This window comes from Danio rerio, chromosome 15, assembly GCF_052040795.2.
Source record: "Danio rerio strain M-AB ecotype USA chromosome 15, GRCz13ab, whole genome shotgun sequence".
Lineage (NCBI taxonomy): Eukaryota > Metazoa > Chordata > Actinopteri > Cypriniformes > Danionidae > Danio > Danio rerio.
In genome coordinates this window covers 1,654,826-1,675,199 of record NC_141035.1, presented here as the reverse complement: position 1 = coordinate 1,675,199, position 20,374 = coordinate 1,654,826, and the positions used below count along the sequence as shown (strand labels likewise).

Sequence of the window (20,374 nt, the reverse complement as noted above, 5' to 3'; positions counted from 1 at the left end):
CTACGTTTTTTGCAGTTTTTGTTTTCACGACTCCACCAGAGGGCGCTGTGTACGCTTTTTCAGATCTCAAATTTTCCTCGTGAGTGCTATTTGCGCCTGCTGTTCTCATGTAAATACACAAGAGGTCGCTATTGACTGACTGACTGACCGATCGACTGACCCACCCCCCTTTTTCCCCAAACCCAACCAATAGTATTTTCAAAAGCACCGATTGACCAGCGCCCACCCTCTTCCCTAAACCCAACCGATAGTGTTTTCAAAAGCAATCCAAAAATACAAACGCCCTGATTTTTACCACGTTTCAGACTATTAGCACATTCTCACCCTGTTATTTACTTGTTTATTTAATTTAATTTATTTTTTTTATTCTGTTTTTGTCTTACCCACTTTCTGGGTAACCACATCGTCACTGTCAACTCCTAACTGCGCCTTCATTCCGCCGACATGGCGAGCTAACTGGGCAAACTAGTAATAGTGGGAAAGCCGTCCATAAAGAGGAAATCAGTCAGCTGATAAGCGAAAAAAGGATCATACGTCATACCGCCCTGTAGCGTTCGTTTTAAAGACGAAATGCAGCCGTACGCTCCTCTGGCTACACAATTCATGATCTCCGGAAACGTATACAGATTTTTCAGAATGAGTCTGTGTTGAACTAAATGCACATTTAAAGTGCGGGAGATTTCATTTAATAAAAACAACAACAAAAATACGTCATAATCAAAGTGATATTCCTTGCTTTATTTTATTACAAGTGTTAAGAAACCCAACAACCCAAAGCCTACATTGTGATTTGTGTTTTATACATTGCAGATAATTTGACGTTATATTTTGTTGACCTTACGAGTGATTAGCTCTTCATCAAAGCATACCGTCCTTCAAATATGATGGGGAATACTCAAAATATATATATTATAGAGGCTTATTGAGGCAGTAACAAGTTGAAATGATGATCTTTAGTCAGACCTTTATGGTCAAAATGATGAAAATCTGAGCACATAAGAACCCACTTCATTTAAAGTATAAAATATCATCGACTAAGGTATACACTACCTGACAGAAGTCTTGTCGCCTATACAAGTTTTAGGAACAACAAATAATAAGTTGACTTCTAGTGGATGATTTGGTGTCAGAACTGGCTAATATGAAAGGTAAAGGCCTCTAGATTTTGCTTATTTGAGCTCAATAAAATCTGATCATGCCTTGATTATTAATGATTTGATGAGGACAGTGCGGTCTGACTCTGCTCAGACTAAAGTCTCATCACTGAACAGGAATAATGTTTATCTTAAACGCCTCCTCCGTCATCTTACCACAGACATGCTCAATAATGTTCATATCTGGTGACTGGGGTGGCCAATCCTGGAGCAGCTTGACCTTCTCTGCTTTCAGGAGGTTTGATGTGGAGGCTGAAGTATGAGAAGGAGCGCTATCCTGCTGGAGAATTGTCCCTCTCCTGTGGTTTGTAATGTAATGGGCAGCACAGATGTCTTGATACCTCAGGCTGTTGATGTTGATCATCCACTCTGCAGATCTCTCGCATGATGAACCCCAAACCATGATGTCTCCTTCACCAAACTTGACTGATTTCTGTGAGAATCTTGAGTCCATGTGAGCAGTATTGGTGATGATTGGGATGCAGATCGGCAGATGATTCAGCAGAGAAATCCACCTTCTGACACTTTTCCAAATGATAGAAGTCAAGTAATTATTGTTGCTCTTGCAACTGGGATCCACCACAAGACTTTTGTCAGGCAGAGTAAATTAATAATTTGATACAATGCACTTATTGTGTTGATGCACTTACAATGTATTCATTAACATCTACATTACAGTTAATAACAGCTGTTATCAGTTCCAGTATTTACATCTGTAATTGCACTGTTGAGCCAACACCTACCCCTTATAAACTCTTAATCACACCATAAAACCTACGACTAACCGAACCTTAAATTGAATGATTGCAGTGTGCAATAGCATTCGCCATCTGCGTTTTGCAATACAACATAAACACAATAAATATATTGTAACTCATAATTCATATATATTTATGATGCATGCAGTAGTTAAAGACACATTATATGATGGGACTGTAAAATAAAGACTGTATACAAAAAGTCTGCATACTACAACTCGGATTAACTGCATGAAGACTAAGCTTTTAATGGAAGCATTTAGGAATTGTAACTTAATGACTGTCCTTAAATAATAATAAAAAAATTGCGACTATAAAACCTTATGATGCATGGGTTTATTTTTGAAGATAGCCAAAAACACATTCTAAATGATTGTTTTTTAAAATCTTTTAAATATTAAGTGAATATCTTGTGCCATGACAATATTTTGAAAGTGTTCTGCTGTAAATATATCAAAACTTTACGTTTCATTCGTAATGTGCATTGCTAAGAATTGAATTTGCTCAAATTTAAAGATGATTTTCTCAATATTTCGATTTTATTGTGCCTCGGATTCCAGATTTTTATATACAGATACACTTAAAAAAAAAAAAAAAAGTTGACTCAACTCAAAATTGTAAGGCAACTTGCTGCAGAGCTTTTTTTGAGTTGACTCAACTTTCAACCCAAGTACTGCACTTGATAATGTAAGTTGAGTCAACTCAAAAAAGCTCTGCAGCAAGCAAGGGGCAACCCCGCGCTCTCCCTCGTGAAGCCAATACGGAAGTAACTGAAACTGCAATTCATCTTCCCGCCTTTAGGGGCTGGCTCCATTAAATCCAGGTGTTCACTGACTGCAGTGCTAAATTGTGCAATTTTGCAGCTTATAAAAACATGTTTACAGCCTGGTAGAAAAGATGGCTTTGGTGCATACAGCTAATATTAGCCTTCATGACAACTGTGAGGAGGGTGAAGTTTTTTATAACTTAAGTTATATTAAGTCTGCATAATTAAGGGCGTGGCCACTTGAGTGACCGCTAGGTCTCGCTGGTCGCGTCACTTTACCTCAGCTGATTCCGGCTGATTAGCCGCTGAACTTGGCATTTTTTTGTTGTTTTATGTGGCTTTACACAGTCAGTTGCCTTTTGCAATTATTTCCTTCAATTATCAGATGATATGGCATGCTGTGTGCACTTAATTGTGCTCGCAAACCATTCAAGTGGCCTCCATGTCCCACGTGAGTGCATTTCTTATATACTTATATGCCATATCTATAAATGCATTTGTTTTATTTAGGATAATTCATCATTTATAATGTTCTTTAGAGCTGTAATGCACTCCAGAATCTGACAGATTGATTAGGTGTTAGCTCTAGAACAGTCATCTGGAGCGTTGTCATACAGTACAATGCCTGGATTTCATCAGTAGACTTTCATTTACTAACTCAGACTATATCTGAAGTGTTTGCAAGTTGGTGTGATGACAGGTGAACAAAATTGTGATGTTTGGCCACGCCTACTCGTAGCTTTTTTGGGTTCTTCAGAAACCTATGGATATGACTACGTCCATATATTTTACAGTCTATGGAAGCAAGTTGCCTTACAATTTTATGTTGAGTCATCCTGTTTTTGCAGTGTAGTTGTATCTTGACCAAATAATGCTCTACCCTAACAAACCATACATCTATGGAAAGCTTAATTGTCAGCTTTCAGATAAAGTATTTTCCAAAAATTGACACATATGACTGGTTTTGTGGTTAAGGGTCACGTTTGTAAATTAGACTTAATGAAGTCCAGTAAAATTACAATCCGGTGTAGTTACAATAGTATCAGTAGTGTTGGCCGATGCTCATTAAAACAGTACACGTCTGCCTCTCTGTCGTAACACTACACAAAATTGGTCATAAAATGGTCGTAATTTCATGTAAAGTTCAGTTGTAGATTGAGTTCATGTCCACACGTACACGGGTATTGTTTTAAGCGGGGTTTTCCCTACTTTCGTTTTATTAAAAAAATCTCCGTCCACATAAAACTGCAAAAGTGCACTGTGATGCATGGTGAGGGCATGCCGAACCAACAGGGGGCGATAATGACACTTATGCTGGGTCCACACCAAATGGGGAATTAACACGAGTAAATAGCATACAAATCAATGCAAACATGAGAACAGAGGTGGATAACCATCCTGCGAGCGAACGTCGCAAAATATGCAATGGTTTTGCCACAAATGTGCAGAATTTTGCGTTTGGTGTGAACCCAAGTGTGTTGGCCAATCAGAAATGAGAAAACAGTGCTCACGCTTAGGTCATGAGGCAAACACTCTGGCTGTAGTATCCGCATGTCCACACTGTACCCGGAGTTTTGAAAAATCTTCACCCTGACCAGAGTTTTCAGAAAGTTTCAGTCACCTGACCCGTGCTGTCATGTGGACAAACAGCCGAAACCGTGTAGAAAAAAAGTACCTGTGTTCGTGTGGACAGAGCCTCAGCCTTGGAAAGAGTGTTAGTCAGGGTAAAGCAGGAACCCAGAGAAGGTGCTGTCATCCTCACTGCTGGAGTAAACACCGTTCCAGTCTCTCAGCGTCTCCACCCATACCTGGTCTCCGACATCCAGCTTCAGGATCACTAGATTGGATGCCTGATCAATGTCCTGAGGTTGAAGAGTGTCCCTCGAGCGTACCTTGCGCACCCCGTTCACCACTAAAGAGGCACGTAGTGGTTTGTTCCTCACTGTGATTTGGTAGGAGAACACATAAACTCCAGAGTAGCTGCAGTTGAATTTGCATGAGACTACGTCGTAATGATTTTCCCCATTGTAGAAGACCTTGTCAAAGCGGACTGGAAATCCTGAAGGAGGAAAAGACTTGCTGGGATATAGTCCAACACTGAAAGCGGATCTGATTCTCGAATCGCTTGTACCCATGGCACCCTTCATTCCCCGTAGGCCTCGATCTCCACGCTTCCCCTGGGGGCCGCGGTCACCCTTGATTCCCCTGAGACCTCTCAAGCCTTTGGTTCCAGGTGGCCCTTGTATTCCCGGCTCACCCTTTGGTCCTGGAGTTCCTGGTTCCCCTCGTTCTCCAGTGATGCCTGGATTTCCATGCATGCCATGTTGCCCAGAAGGACCAGGATCTCCACGCACACCTGGCAACCCAGGGTCCCCAGGCTCACCTTTCTGGCCCCTGTCGCCAAGCAAACCGCACTCTCCTCTCTCCCCCTTTTCACCCTTTTCACCAGCTGAGCCTTGGGGTCCTGGAAGTCCATCTTTGCCTGGCTCTCCCTGGTCGCCTTTTGACACATTAAAGTTGGGATCTCCCTTCTCTCCCTTTTCTCCTTTGAATCCTGGCAGGCCAGCAGCACCCTTCTCACCTTTATTACCCATCTCACCTGTTTAGTAAAAAATAAAGATTTCATTTATTTGTTATACTCGGTTTAACATTTACTTGTGTTTCCAGAGGGATCTAATAGACCTCTACGTTCACCTTTCATTCCAGCCTTTCCCTGGTTTCCTGGCGTTCCAGCGAATCCTGTGTTTCCTTGATCACCTTTCTCTCCTGATACATTACATTTGACATCTCAAGCATGCATTTTTATAGATATAATGATATAATGCCATTTATATAATGTACTTCCTAAGCTCTTACCTTTATCCCCTTTAGATCCTGAGTTGCCCTTTGGCCCTATTGGGCCTGGTAGACCACTTGGTCCAGGTGCTCCCTTTTCCCCTGGGGGTCCTGCAACATAGCGTTAAACAACTGTGAGGTCGGGTCTAGGGTTGGTGTAGGTGTAGTAGATGCTAATAAAAACACATCAGGTTACTGTGAGGCTGAGTTTAGGGTTGGTGTAGGTGTAGTGTGGTTTGACAGGTTGTGTGTGACGTGCCTGAAGAGCGAGGAGGGATGCGGTGTGAAGGGATGAGAATGGTGTGTGACGTATTTGAGGACTGGAAGGGAGACACGAGACTTCTGGGAGATTATCACTCGTTTACTGGCATCCAGGAGTCTCTGTGCATTTGCGGGAGACTCCCGGAACTTCCGGGAAACTTGGGATGTCTGGAATGACCTCCTGCCCTACTCATAATTCACTCTTCATATATCCGTATGCCTATTACATATCCATAAACCACTGTGATATAGCCCGGCTCGAATCATATCGCTGTCTCACTACAATCGATCCGCTCCAGAGTTCGTTTCAATCAAGTTGAGTACACCTCATTCAGGCGATCTCGGCCTGATTGTTTTGGCACAGAGCCGAGCTCAGTTGCTGGATTCACATATGCCAAACAAATCGCGCTACCTGGGCAAACGAGACAGGTTCCTAAACAAAAATCTAGGCATGAAAGCACCCTAAGGTTGCGCTTAGGGTTGGTGTAGGGGTAGTAGATGCTAATAAAACACATCAGGTTACTGTGAGGTTGAGTTTAGGGTTGGTGTAGGGGTAGTAGATGCTAATAAAACACATCAGGTTACTGTGAGGTTGGGTTTAGGGTTGGTGTTGGTGGAGTAGGTGCTAATAAAACACATATAGCCGGGCTCGGATCATATCACTTTCTCACAACAATTGATCCACTCCAGAGTTCGTTTCAATTGAGCCAAGACCACCCCATTCAGACGATCTTAGCCTGTTTGTTTTGGCGCGGATCTGAGCTCAATTGCTGGATTCACATATGCCAAACGAACCGCGCTACCTGGGCAAACGAGACAGGTTCTGAAACAAAAGTCTAGGCGTGAAAGCACCCTAAGGTTGAGCTTAGGGTTGGTGTAGTAGGTGCTAATAAAGCACATCAGGTTACTGTGAGGTCGGGTTTAGGGTTGGTGTAGGTGTAGTGTGGTTTGACAGAGTGTGCCTGACGTGTCTGAAGAGCGAGGAGGGATGCGGTGGGGAGGGATGAGAAGGGTGTGCGACATATTTGAGGACTAGAAGGGAGACGCGCGATTTCTGGGAGATTACCGTTTACGGGCATCGAGGAGTCTCTGTGCATTTGCGGGAGACTCCTGGAACTTCCGGGAGACTTGGGATGTCTGGAATGACCTCCTGCCCTACTCATAAATCTATCTTCATATAGCCGTATGCCTATTACATATCCATAAACCACTGTGATATAGCCAGGCTCTGATCATATCGCTTTATCAGTTGAGTCCACCTCATTCAGGCGATTGTTTTGGCGCGAATCCAAGCGCAATTGCTGGATTCACATATGCCAAACGAACCGCGCTACCTGGGCAAACGAGACAGGTTCCGAAACAAAAGTCTAGACGTGAAAGCATCCTAAGGTTGAGCTTAGGGTTGGTGTAGGGGTAGTAGATGCTAATAAAACACTTCAGGTTACTGTGAGGTCAGGTTTAGGGTTGGTGTAGGGGTAGTAGAAGCTAATAAAAGACATCAGGTTACTGTAAGGTTGAGTTTAGGGTTGGTGTAGGGGTAGTAGATGCTAATAAAACACATCAGGTTACTGTGAGGTTGAGTTTAGGGTTGGTGTAGGAGTAGTAGATGCTAATAAAACACATCAGGTTACTGTGAGGTTGAGTTTAGGGTTGGTGTAGGGGTCGTAGATGCTAATAAAACACATCAGGTTACTGTGAGGTTGAGTTTAGGGTTGGTGTAGGAGTAGTAGATGCTAATAAAACACATCAGGTTACTGTGAGGTTGAGTTTAGGGTTGGTGTAGGGGTCGTAGATGCTAATAAAACACATCAGGTTACTGTGAGGTTGAGTTTAGGGTTGGTGTAGGGGTCGTAGATGCTAATAAAACACATCAGGTTACTGTGAGGTTGAGTTTAGGGTTGGTGTAGGAGTAGTAGATGCTAATAAAACACATCAGGTTACTGTGAGGTTGAGTTTAGGGTTGGTGTAGGGGTCGTAGATGCTAATAAAACACATCAGGTTACTGTGAGGTTGAGTTTAGGGTTGGTATAGGGGTAGTAGATGCTAATAAAACACATCAGGTTACTGTGAGGTCGGGTTTAGGGTTGGTATAGGGGTAGTAGATGCTAATAAAACACATCAGGTTACTGTGAAGTTGAGTTTAGGGTTGGTGTAGGGGTAGTAGATGCTAATAAAACACATCAGGTTACTGTGAGGTTGCATTTAATGTGGCAAGTGAGGACATTTCTAAAACACAATGGGTTGGACTCTTTGTCATGTACAAGACATTAAATAAATGAAAAATCAACACTTAAAGCCCAAGTCCCACACATTTAGAGCTGGCTCTGACCTCCCTGAATGAGCCTGTGTTAATAAAATCATTGTATTCCAGAGAGACATGAAAAAACCCTCTATTAACTTATATAAATAGGGATGACTTGACTTGGCTAACCTGGCAGTCCCATGTCTCCTTTGAATCCTTGTGGGCCTTTCTCCGGTGGGCAGCACTCGCAGAAGTTGAAGTAGCATTCGTTGTAGTCTAGCGTGTAGTTGTCTTTGGCTGCGGTGGGAGATGCGCTGGTGTCTGTAGGGTAGTCTATGTAGCTGTCAGCAGTCACTGTAGTGCTCTCTGTCACGTACACAGGGGTGCGCTGCTCTCGTGTTTTCGTGTAGTCCACAATCCGTGCTGTGACCGTAGGCTTTCCTGCATATGTGGTGGTTTGGACCACCTCTCTAGGGGGTTTCTTGGTGTACTGATACTTTGGCCTCTGAGTGGGTTTGAATGTGTCGCACAGGATTATAAAGGTCAGTGCCAAAACAGTTACCAAGACGGAGCGTGGACAGAACATCCCCATTTTCTGTCTGTCGAGAAAGAGGAGAGATGAGAGCATTCATAAAACCTCATACGTCAAGTCTGATTGGACTAATGCAATTTATTTACATTAATGTGTAAAGGTGGTGGAAGCCACAGGAGTACACTTGTAGTCAGAATTATTCACCCCCTCTACATTTTCTGTTTAACATAGAGATTTCTTTTACTCATTTCTAATCATAATAGTTTTAACTAGATTATTAAAGTTCGTCGAGACAAACTTTAGGCTGGCTTGAGAAACTCTGTTGGAAATAGTTTGTTTAATTTGAACAGTTTTAAAAAGTATGAAACGAAGATAGATAGATAGATAGATAGATAGATAGATAGATAGATAGATAGATAGATAGATAGATAGATAGATAGATAGATAGATAGATAGATAGATAGATAGATAGATAGATAAAAGCAGTTTGAAAAAAGATAGATAGTTTTGAGGTCACAAAGTTAGATCTATTGTTAAGTCAATGACAGTCTTTTGCAATAAAAGTCTATGGGACAGTTGTTGCTAGGGTGCAGTATCTGGTAGTTAGGGTGTGGCTAGAAAGTTAAAAGCTCATCAGTTATTGGCAGTTTAGTAGTCTAAGTTAAATGAGCTCAGCCATTAGTCTGGTGGACAGTCTGATGCAGAGTTATGAGCTCACAAAGTTTGATCCCATGTTAAGTCAATGACAGTTCTTTGAATGGAAGTCTATGGGACAGTTTCTAGGGTCCAAAAGTGGTTGCTAGGGCGTGGCCAGAAAGTTAAAACCTCATCAGTTATTGGCAGTTAGGTAGTCTGAGTTAAATGCGCCCAGTTAGAAGTCTGTGTGACAGTCTGATGCAGAGTTATGAGGTCACAAAGTTTGATCCAATGTCAAGTCTATGGGATTTTTCAGACGGTCCCGGGACGTTTTTCGGAAAATTGTAAGTCGGATCAGTCGGAAAAGATATGGCACACCGAGTCAGAATAGTTTGGAGGTCTGGTGTGAGTTTGGGGGTCATAGCTCGAAAGCTCTAGGAGGAGATAGATTTTGAATTTTAGTCTCAGAAGAAGAAGAATAATATATAAAAAAAATAATAAGTTTAAATAGGATTTCAGTAGTCTGGCTTGTTTCTCAAGCCAGCCTAATAACTAATTTCTAATAACTGAATTATTTTCTCTTTGTCATGATGACAGCACATAATATTAGACTAGATATTCTTCAAGACACTATTATTCTGCTTAAAGTGACAATCAAAAGGCTTAACTTGGTTAATTAGGCAAGTTAGGGAATAATGAAATAAATATGAAGTGTGATAGCCTGAAGCTGCTCCACCTGTAAGAGAAGAGAGTCATAGTGAGAAGCACATGAGAAGAGAGCGAAAGTGCGTTCTCAGGCAGACTCTATAGCAGACTATCTAGAACCTCGGCACAGTGGTCACATTTCTTTACGTGTCTAATGTGTGGCGCTTTTGTGACATAGAATACTGGACCCTCATGAATCGAGCCATCCAACCAGTAGCAAACGGGGACAGAAAAAAAAAAATAGCAGTCTGGCAGCTGGACCAGGAGGCGACGTGACACATGATCCAGGGAGAATTTCTTCAGCAACTCTCTGGATGCACTAATGGATGGACGGGTGCCAAACACGCAGCCTTCATACACACAACAACACCTTATAGACTGATTATCGAAACTTCATTCTCAGTCTGGAGTAGTTTGTGAAGATATGATATGCGATTCTGGATTTCTGTAGCATTCGGTGAGTCCAGAACCTGCCAGCTGAATATAACGGACTCAGTCAGGAAATCAGAGTCTCATTCCAATCTGTTTGGTGTCACTCCAAAAAAGCTTTTGTCCAAAAGAGCAGCGATAATCTCAGGAGCTCACTTCAGCCTGTTTTCTGGAGGGAAATGGCTAATCTAAAGAAGCTGCTTTTGAGGTAAAATGAAGGCTACTGGCAGCCAGCGACCATGACCAGCTTAGTGTGTGTGTGTGTGTGTGTCTTACGTTAGACATTCGCACACAACCTTTTGAATTTAAAGGGTTAGTTCACTCAAAATGTATAATTCTCTTATTAATTACTCCCCCTTTGTCTTTTTAACCCCCCGTCATTCATCTTCAGAGATATTAAAGGGAATCATTTTACTGACTCAGACCTTTGAATTTTATTCATAGAGTCATTTTGTTTACTTCATTCAATTTGCAAATATTATTAAAGTGTTACGAGCTGCTTCCAAAGTCATATACAGCTAGCTCAAACGTTGATCACACTACAAACAAGTCATTACTAGAATTCTGTAAGAAGAGAAAATATTAATTTACTGTTTACCTTTCCCTGCTGAAAAAAGCAGCATAAACTAAGCTGGTTAGCTAGTTTTAGCTGGTTGACCAGCCTAGTTTTAGACCAGTTTTGGCCATTTTCAGGCTGGTTTCAGACTTTGCCGTCCTGGTTTTAGCTGATCAGGCTGGGAGATGACCATCTTAAACCAGCTTAACCAGAAAAAACAGATATCTCCTAATTAAACCAGGCTGGTCAAGCTGGTTTTAGATAGTTTTAGCTGGTCATTTACCTGGAAATGTCTGGTTGGAAATATTTGAAACCAGCCTGGAAATGGCCAAAACCCCTCTAAAACCAGCTTGACCAGCAAAAACCAGTTATGTCCATCTTAAACCAGGCTGGTCAAGCTGGTTTTAGCAGGTCTTTTTCCAACCTGACCAGCTAAGACTAGGCTGGAAATGTTTTAAACCAGCCTGGAAATGGCCTAAACCCCTCTAAAACCAACTTGACCAGCCAAAACCAGCTATGTCCATCTTAAACCAGGCTGGTCAAGCTGGTTTTAGCAGGTCATTTTCCAGCTTGACCAGATTAGATCAGGCTGGAAATGTCTGAAATCAGCTTGGAAATGGCAAAACCCCCTCTAAAACCAGTTTGACCCGCTAAAACCAACTATGTCTATCTTAAACCAGGCTGGTCAAGCTGGTTTTAGCAGGTCTTTTTCCAACCTGACCAGCTAAGACCAGGCTGGAAATGTCTTAAACCAGCCTGGAAATGGCAAAAAACCCTCTAAAACCAACTTGACCAGCCAAAACCAGCTATGTTCATCTTAAACCAGGCTGGTAAATCTGGTTTTAGATAGTTTTAGCTGGTCATTTACTTGTAAATGTCTGGCTGGAAATGTCTTAAACCAGCCTGGAAATGGCCAAAACCCCTCTAAAACCAACTTGACCAGCCAAAACCAGCTATGTCCATCTTAAACCAGGCTGGTCAAGCTGGTTTTATCAGGTCGTTTTCCAGCCTGACCAGCTTAGACCAGGCTGGAAATGTCTGAAATCAGCTTGGAAATAGCAAAACCCCCTCTAAAACCAGCTTGACCCGCCAAAACCAACTATGTCTATCCTAAACCAGGCTGGTTAAGGTTTAGAAGGCATCATTAGAAGCTAAATCATCACATGGGTTCAGGACTACTGTGGCAAACCTTTGTCAAGTACCACAATACAAAGTTACATTCACAAATGCCAGTTAAAACTGTACTGTGCCAAAAGGAAGCCCTATGTTAACAGTGTCCAGAAGCGCTGTGGACTTCTCTGGGCTCCGAGTCATCAGGGAGGGACCATCACACACTGGAGACGTGTACTGTGGTCAGATGAATCAGTATTTCAGGTATTTTTAGGAAGAAATGGACGCAGTGTGCTCTGGAACAAAGAAGAAAAGGATCCTTAAGACTGTTACCAGCAAGTCCAAAAGCCAGGGTAACTTGCTCTTCTGTGGTGCACCATTAATGCTGAAAAGTACAGAGATAATTTGGAGCACAATTTGCTGCCCTCCTTTCCAGGCATATTCCAACAAGAATAAGCACATTCTGCACACATTACAAAGTCCTGGCTGTGGAGGAAGAGATTACAGGCACTTGACTGGCCTGCCTGCAGTCCCGACCTGTCTCCAATAGAGAATGTGTGGCGCATTCTAAAGCACAAAACATGACACTGAAGACCACATACTGTTGCCCACCTTAAGACTTGTTTGCAGGAAGAATAGGACAAAACTACACCTGAAACACTTCATCACTTGCTGTCTTCAGTCCCTAAACGTCTTTAAAGTGTTGTGAAAAGGAACGGCGACATTACAAAGTGGCAAATGCTTTACTGATACAACTGTTTTTGAAATGTGTTGCACGAACCAAAACAGGAACACGTGTTTAGTTTTTTAGGTTTGTCATAAAAAATCAAGTCAAAGTAAATTTAGAAATCACTACTTTCTTTTTTATTAAGTTGTGGCTCCAACTTTTTCTGATTTGGGGTTGTTAGTGTTTACGTTTTCCTTGAAGTCTTCAATGGTTGGCATCATCACGTATCAATTGTTTATGTAGACGCAAATATAAATGTACTGTTATATTTATATTCACAGTTGCCTGATCTGAACAGGCCTTTATAGTACAGAATGTGCCAGTCTTATTTATATTTTAAAGAAACATAGCTCAAATGTGTGTTCATCTTCTTCTTTAACATCTCTGTCATCACATCCTATGACCTCTGGAATTAATGATGCTGAAAAACAGCCTTAAAGAGCGTCTGGTATATATATATATATGCACACAGCCTTTTCATTTTCAGCCAGCCAGGCCAAGCGCTTCTAGTGAACTGTTGTGCCATTGTTTTCAAGAGTTGACACTTAGCTGATGATTGATTATAAGCAAGTTTGGCATGCTGTCCCGGGAGAGAGCCCTGAACTCAAAAAGTCCATGAGCCCTGGGCTGCCTTCCGTTTGCAGGGCGAGAGGGGAGCCTTGAGCTCAGGTAGATCTCGACAACTCCCCCTTGATAAAAACTGATGACTAAAAATTGAATGCTATGAAGAGATATGCTGCAGGACGAGAGATTGACTGTAGTGCTGAATTAAGATTGATCAATTCACTTGTAGTGCATGTTTTTGGAATGTGGGAGGAAACCGGAGAACCTGGGGAAAACCCATGCGAGCACGGGAAGAACATGCAAACTACATACAGAAACGACCACCGGCCTGTTAAAGGACTAGAACCGGTGATGTTCTTGCTGTGAGGCAACAGTGCTAACCACTGGCCCACTATGCCGCCCTATTGAGGGAAAGGTGAAGAGATAGGGGTGGAAGGGGGGATTCTTCAAATCGAAGATGACTGAAGTGAGAAACCCTGGCTCTTTATATTGGGTTAGGAATGGCCTGATTGGTGGATCATACATGCTAATGCAGAACCAGCCGTGTTCAATCATAATCACGTGATTCTCTCGAAATTAGTTTATCAATAAACTTAACTAAGATCTGATCTCTTTTAGGGTGCTTTCACATCTGTAGTTCGCTTCATTTGGTCCGGACCAAGGGCAATAATCAGCGCTGGCTGATTGTATCCCTGCTTTAGATAAACTATACATTTGGAGAATGAAGCGCGGCCGCGGCTGGAAAACAGTGTTTAATGCATCGCTCGTCACTTCAGGAGGAGACGTGAATTACTTTAGCTAAACTGCGACATGCTCATCTTGCGGAAATATTACCAACGATCCATCAGCTAATGTTTTCCCCTCTCTCTCTCTCTCTCTCTGTTGGTAAAGCGCTGTAAACAAATATTTGTCCTCCATATCCCATAATGCACAGTGCAACGGCCTACGGCAGCTGAATTAGTCCAAAACGCGCAGTACTTTTTGCGGTTGGACCTGTTTTAGTACGGATCATATTCTCACCACAAACAAACCGCTCCAGGGTTCGTTTAAAAAGCGTACCGAGACCACCTCTTCAAGCAGGTCTCGGTACACTTGTTTGGTCCGCTTTTGGTGCGCACTCGAGTACGATTGCTGCATTCTCACCTGCCCAAACGAACCCTACCAAAAGGGGAAACAAACTCTAGTGTGATTCAATCGACCTAAACAAGGCAGGTGTGAAAGCACCCTAAAATTCAATGATCTTCACTACCTGATTGATATACGATATAAAGTGGGTCTCAGACCAAACAAGAAGCCCAGCATTACATTACATTTGTTCACACCGTGTTTTTAAAAAGTGGAAATTTATTTTACTCCAGTATTTTAACAGAGTTTCCAGGCGTTTAAATAATCAAATCAAATCACTTTTATTGTCACGTCATCAGCAGCACGTGTGTGCTATAATGAGTAAAACGCTTAGGTGCTGACTCCAGACAGTACAAAATACAGATAGTGCAAATATAACGACAAGTCTCCCTAGTAGCAAAGACTTCTGGCCCAGATTTGGCATGAATCTGGCACAGCAGGTGTTCATCCGGCACTGGCATACAGCATGTGGGCCAAACATGGGCCAGGTTTGGCAGAGGTGGCACCGTCTTTAAGGCGGCACACAAGATTTGGGCCAGATTTTAAAAATTGATATGTGGGCTGTGTGAGTTTGGCCAGTCTCGACCCACATTTAAAATACAATAATTACAATATAATTAATAATTACAATAATTTTTGAGTAAAGAAAAATATTCTACCAATCAGGTCACTGAAAAGCGTGCCCATAGTGTGCCTAAATCGCATTGCTTCATGCGTTTATCAATGTCATTGCAATCATGACACACCAACCTATCTAGCCCACTTCAGGCCCAGTTATGAGTTGTTAACTTGGCTGAGACTTGGCCCAGATATGGTCTGTGTTTGGCCCTTGTCTGAAAGACAGATTTGGTCCAGTCATGTACCGTAATTCCCTGTGGCATGTGGGCCAAGCAAAACCAGAGAAATTTTGCTATATACGCTTGAATAACTAAATAAATGCTTGAGTCTATTACACTGATTGTATTGTAATTACATTACAGCATTGATGCTGTTAAAGGAACCTTATGGAACTGAAAATAGTCACATAAACCTTTCAGCGGACGTTTATCATTGGCTGAAAGACTCTGAAAGTCTCTCCTATATTTCAGACTGGACCTATAGAATAAGGTATGGACCTCGGCAAGGTACAGCGGTGATATTCATCTGAAACGTGAGAGTAAGGGAGGGTTATACTCCACCTTGACCTGCTGGTGTCACTCCACTATTCAACACAAACCCAGCTATAGTGCTCACTTTACCCCCTGCCCATGCAAAGAGAGGCTCTGCTGAACACAGGCCTGGGCCACTGACCCCCCCCCCAATTCCTGAAAAGCCTTATGGGAGCGAGACAGGGTAAACCATAGGACACAGAGCCGGTATCGCAATACAACCCCAGAGCCCCTGCTCCACAATCAGGAGCAACAGAGCGGACAGAAATAGATGGTTTTGAGTTAGAATGATCCTTTGATCCGCAGGTTTACGATTTCAAATAAAGAGTCGCACATTCACTTTATCAATGCATCGTGTCATGAATGCATGCTAGCTGTAAAGCATGTTTGCTCCCGTTTAAGGAGATTTGAAGAGTCACCTGAGCTGGAGGTGTCTCTAGTAACGGTTAAGGCTGTGTGCTCTGCTGGTAAGCCTTTAATGGAGATCACTATGACCTTGTCAGGAATAGAGAGGCTTTTGGACGGTTTTTTTACCTCTCTCTTCAAATTCCCAAGACAGACTGGAAGAGTTTTGGATTCACAGGGTTATGTAAAATCACGGTTATGTAAAAAAGTAGACAAATGGGGTTATTTTGAAGGTCCCTTTTACATATTTTGTTGACTATGCATGGTATGCATGGCGGGGCGGCACGCCAAAATTGATCTCACCATGGCTACATTGCCACTTTTCATTTAAAACATTCAGTCGTGTTGTTGATTTTAATAGCGGTTGATAATCGCTCCAAACGTATTAAAAGAGAAGTGAATTATAACAGCGCAAACTTTTCTCTATCTGTAGTAGTGCTGTGCGTTGTTTTAACCTTTAAGGGGATGTGCTGACTGGCTGACTGACAGATCCGTGATGCGTGAGGCAAGCATACACGACATATAGCCATTTCTCTTTACTTTAGGACGCATTAATGCCGCTCTGTAGGTCTGTTAGAGGAATTCATATATATTCCTAGCAAATCTAATAAATTCTGGAGACATACTCACTACATAAACGCACTAAATCGCACCTTAGCAGCATTTATTAGAGAGCGCACAAGAAGATCTGCGCTTGAGCAGCGTATATTTGAGGGGTCGTGCACGAGCAGAGGAAATCGGCGCGCAAGCAAAGAGGTTCGCATGCTTGTAGGCTATTACATAAATGCGATCTCGACTCTTAATACTGCGCTCACAACATTTGTCATTGAAATAACGCCACAGGTAGTTGACAGATCTGTGTAAAATAGGCCTGCCGCCACAGCTGGAAAAAATCCTAGAGGAAACACTGATGAGTTACACTCCATCTACAAGACTGTCTGTTTAATATCTATTGACACTGCTCCACCAATAGACTTTCTCCTGATTACAGACACTTTGAAAGTAAATGTCAACTTAGACTTACTCTAACCCTGCAAGTCTACACTGTAAAACAAAAACAAACAAAAAAAAAAAACGTAATTTTGGGGTGCCGTAAAAAAAATCGTAAAATAACGTCCGTTAAATTACAGAAATTTACCATAAATTAACAGAGGTTGGATTACAGAAATTTACCAAAATTTAAATTTAAGGAAATTTCTGTATTTTAATGTTCATTATTTTACAGTTAATGTTTTATTTTTTACAATTTCTATAATTTAATGGTCGTTTTTTTTTTTTTTTTCTGCAGCCCAGCTGTCGGAAATAAGCAGTAAAATTTCAGATTTCTTTTACAGTGTACTGATAATTGAATAGGAATTAGTTGGCATGTAGTTGCAATATCTGTTAAAGAAACGGTCAAAATAGTCAAAACTTCCTTAGATCATTTGAAGTAATCCAGTGATAAATTCACGAGTAGCCTTTTGCATGTACTCCCAATGAATTACACGTAATAATTGTTTTTATTTACTGTCATTATTCAACGTAGAAATCCCCTTTTGGAGTTTTTAAAATGCCCCAGTTAGGAACATGACAAAATAAAAGCACATTAAACACGCAGATTTACCTAACCCTAAAGAATCTCCAACAAAAATACTCTTAGATGTACCACAGCAATTGCACACTACCTGACAAAAGTCTTGTGGTGGATCCCAGTTGTAGGAGCGACAGTAATTACTAGACTTCTATCATTTGGAAAAGTGTCGGAAGGTGGATTTCTCTGCTGAATCATCTGCTGATCTGCATCCCAATCATCACCAATACTGCTCACATGGACTCAAGATTCTCACAGAAATCAGTCAAGTTTGGTGAAGGAGAAATCATGGTTTGGGGTTCATCATGCGAGAGATCTGCAGAGTGGATGATCAACATCAACAGCCTGAGGTATCAAGACATCTGTGCTGCCCATTACATTACAAACCACAGGAGAGGGACAATTCTCCAGCAGGATAGTGCTCCTTCTCATACTTCAGCCTCCAAATCAAAGCTCCTGAAAGCAGAGAGTGCTCCAGGATTGGCCAGCCCAGTCACCAGACATGAACATTATTGAGCATAAGATGAAGGAGGAGGCATTGAAGATGAATCCAAAAGATCTCGATGAACTCTGTGAGTCCTGCAAGAAGGCTTTCTTCTTCATTCCAGATGACTTTATTAATCAGTGATGTGAGTCATGTCAGAGATGTATGGATGCAGTCCTCCAAGCTCATGATGGAGTCAGACACAATATTCATTCTGTCTCCACTGCAGCAGGACTTTATATTCTATACTGGACATTATTCCTGTTCAGTGATGAGACTTTAGTCTGAGCAGAGTCAGACCGCACTGTCCTCATCAAATCATTAATAATCAAGGCATGATCAGATTTTATTGAGCTCAAATAAGCAAAATCTAGAGGCCTTCACCTTTCATAGAGACACTTCTGACACCAAATGATCAACTAGAAGTCAAGTTAGAATTGTTTGTTCCTAAAACTTGGATAAGTGACAAGACTTTTGTTGTAGTGTAAATTACACATCATATTCAACAGACATACCAATGCACCCAGTTATCAGAGATGTAAAAATGCATTTAATGTAAATAAATGATGCACAGCACAGCTAAACAATCGTGAAATTTACTCTAAAGTATCTCCAACAAATGAATCTCCAACACAAACACACCTAGATGTACTATAGCAGTTGTAAATTACACATTCGATTCAACAGACGTGCCAATGCATCCAGTTATCCGAGATTTAGAATTGGATTTAATGTAACATAACACACAGCTGTGAGAAACTGAATCACAAACTTTAAGTATTTCAATCACTACATCTAGAGATTAAATGGAAAGCATCAGTAAAAGTGTTTACCAGACAGCAGGCTTGTCTTGTGTCCTGAGGCAGCGGCTGCTTTATTCTGTCTGAGCTCGAAACTCTGGAGATGCTGGACAGGTGTGTGTGTGTGTGTGTGCGTGTTCAGAGTAAAGCAGGGGTGTGTACTACGGTTCTGGCCCAGTGCTTCACATTCGCAGTCACCCAGACTGAACTTGAACAAAGTGCTGGGCAGCGGTGTTACCAGAACTGACCCAGAAACCTGACCCAAGCCCACAGAACACTGTGCACTCTATTCACCTGCTCGTCCTTCCCATTCCCACTTTATCCCCCTTTTTTTCCCCTTTCTTTCATTCCCTCTGCCATAATAGTGGAACAGTTTTGTAGGCTTTTGTTTGAGATAGTTCCTGCTTAACTGATAGGAAATTATTTATTCACACCTCCAGCACAAAAGAGCACCAACTCTCCTTGAATAGGCTTATTTCTGCAGCTGTTAAACCCAATTGTAGACTTCTAAAGAAATATTTATTGCTTCTCAATGTCTTAAACACTGCCACAGTAGGTCTGGACACTTGTTATTTAACAAAAGCTCTTATTTTAATAAATCACATACACTCACCGGCCACTTTATTAGGTACACCTTACTAGTACTGGGTTGGAGCCCCTATTGCATGATGCGAGTCATTCTATTGGATTGAGCTCTGGTGACTGTGGAGGCCATTTGAGTACAGTGAACTCATTGTCATGTTTAAGAAAGTCGTCTAAGGTGATTGGCGCTTAATGACATGGTGCGTTATCCTGCTGGAAGAAGCCATCAGAAGATGGAGACACTGTGCTCATAAAGGGATGGACATGGTCAGCAGCAATACTTAGGTAAGCTGTGGCGTTAACAAGCAGTTGGACAGGTGTACCTAATAAAGTGGCCGGTAAGTGTGTACATCTCGTTCACAACATGTTTTGTGCCTACATTTTAAATTTCATGCATTAATTTTCCTTTGGCTTAGTCCCTTATTTTTTAGGGGATACCACAGTGGAATGAACTAGCATATGCTTTATGCAGCGGATGCTCTTTTCACTTTATCCAGACCGCCAGATCCAGACCACCAGATCACCAGATCCAGACCACCAGATCCAGATCACCAGATCCAGATCACCAGATCCAGGCCACCAGATTTAGACCACCAGATCCAGACCACCAGATCCAGATCACCAGATCCAGACCACCAGATCCAGATCACCAGATCCACAACGCCAAATTTAGACTATTAGATCCAGACCACCAGATCCACACCACCAGATCCAGACTGCCAGATCCAGACCACCAGATCCAGATCACCCGATCTAGACCACCAGATCCAGACCATCCAATCCAGACCACCAGATATAGACCTTTAGATCCAGACCACTAGATCCAGACCACAAGATCCAGACCCCCATATCCTGACCGGCAGATCCAGACCGCCTGATCTAGACCACCAGATACAGACCACTAGATCCAGACCGCCAGATCCAGACAGCCAGATCCAGACAGCCAGATCCAGACCACCAGATCAAGACCAACAGATTCAGTCTG

General features: G+C 42.1%; 1 protein-coding gene across 2 annotated transcripts; it reads right to left on the bottom strand.

Moving 5' to 3' along the window:
- Positions 1 to 717: 717 nt before the first annotated feature.
- On the bottom strand, positions 718 to 19,018 carry otol1b (otolin 1b). 2 transcript variants are annotated; one of them, XM_087283259.1, is made up of 5 exons: positions 18,841 to 19,018; positions 8,206 to 8,615; positions 5,535 to 5,624; positions 5,373 to 5,444; positions 718 to 5,277 (listed from the first exon to the last, which is right to left on the bottom strand). In XM_087283259.1, exons 2-5 carry the CDS (start codon positions 8,606 to 8,608, stop codon positions 4,394 to 4,396), a joined length of 1,449 nt encoding a protein of 482 aa, XP_087139385.1. In that variant the 5' UTR covers positions 8,609 to 8,615; positions 18,841 to 19,018; the 3' UTR covers positions 718 to 4,393. The 2 variants fall into 2 exon arrangements, with proteins under 2 accessions (XP_087139385.1, NP_001296385.2); NM_001309456.2 differs by lacking the exon at positions 18,841 to 19,018 and having other exon boundaries at positions 3,452 to 5,277; positions 8,206 to 8,649.
- Between the last annotated feature and the right edge of the window lie 1,356 nt (positions 19,019 to 20,374).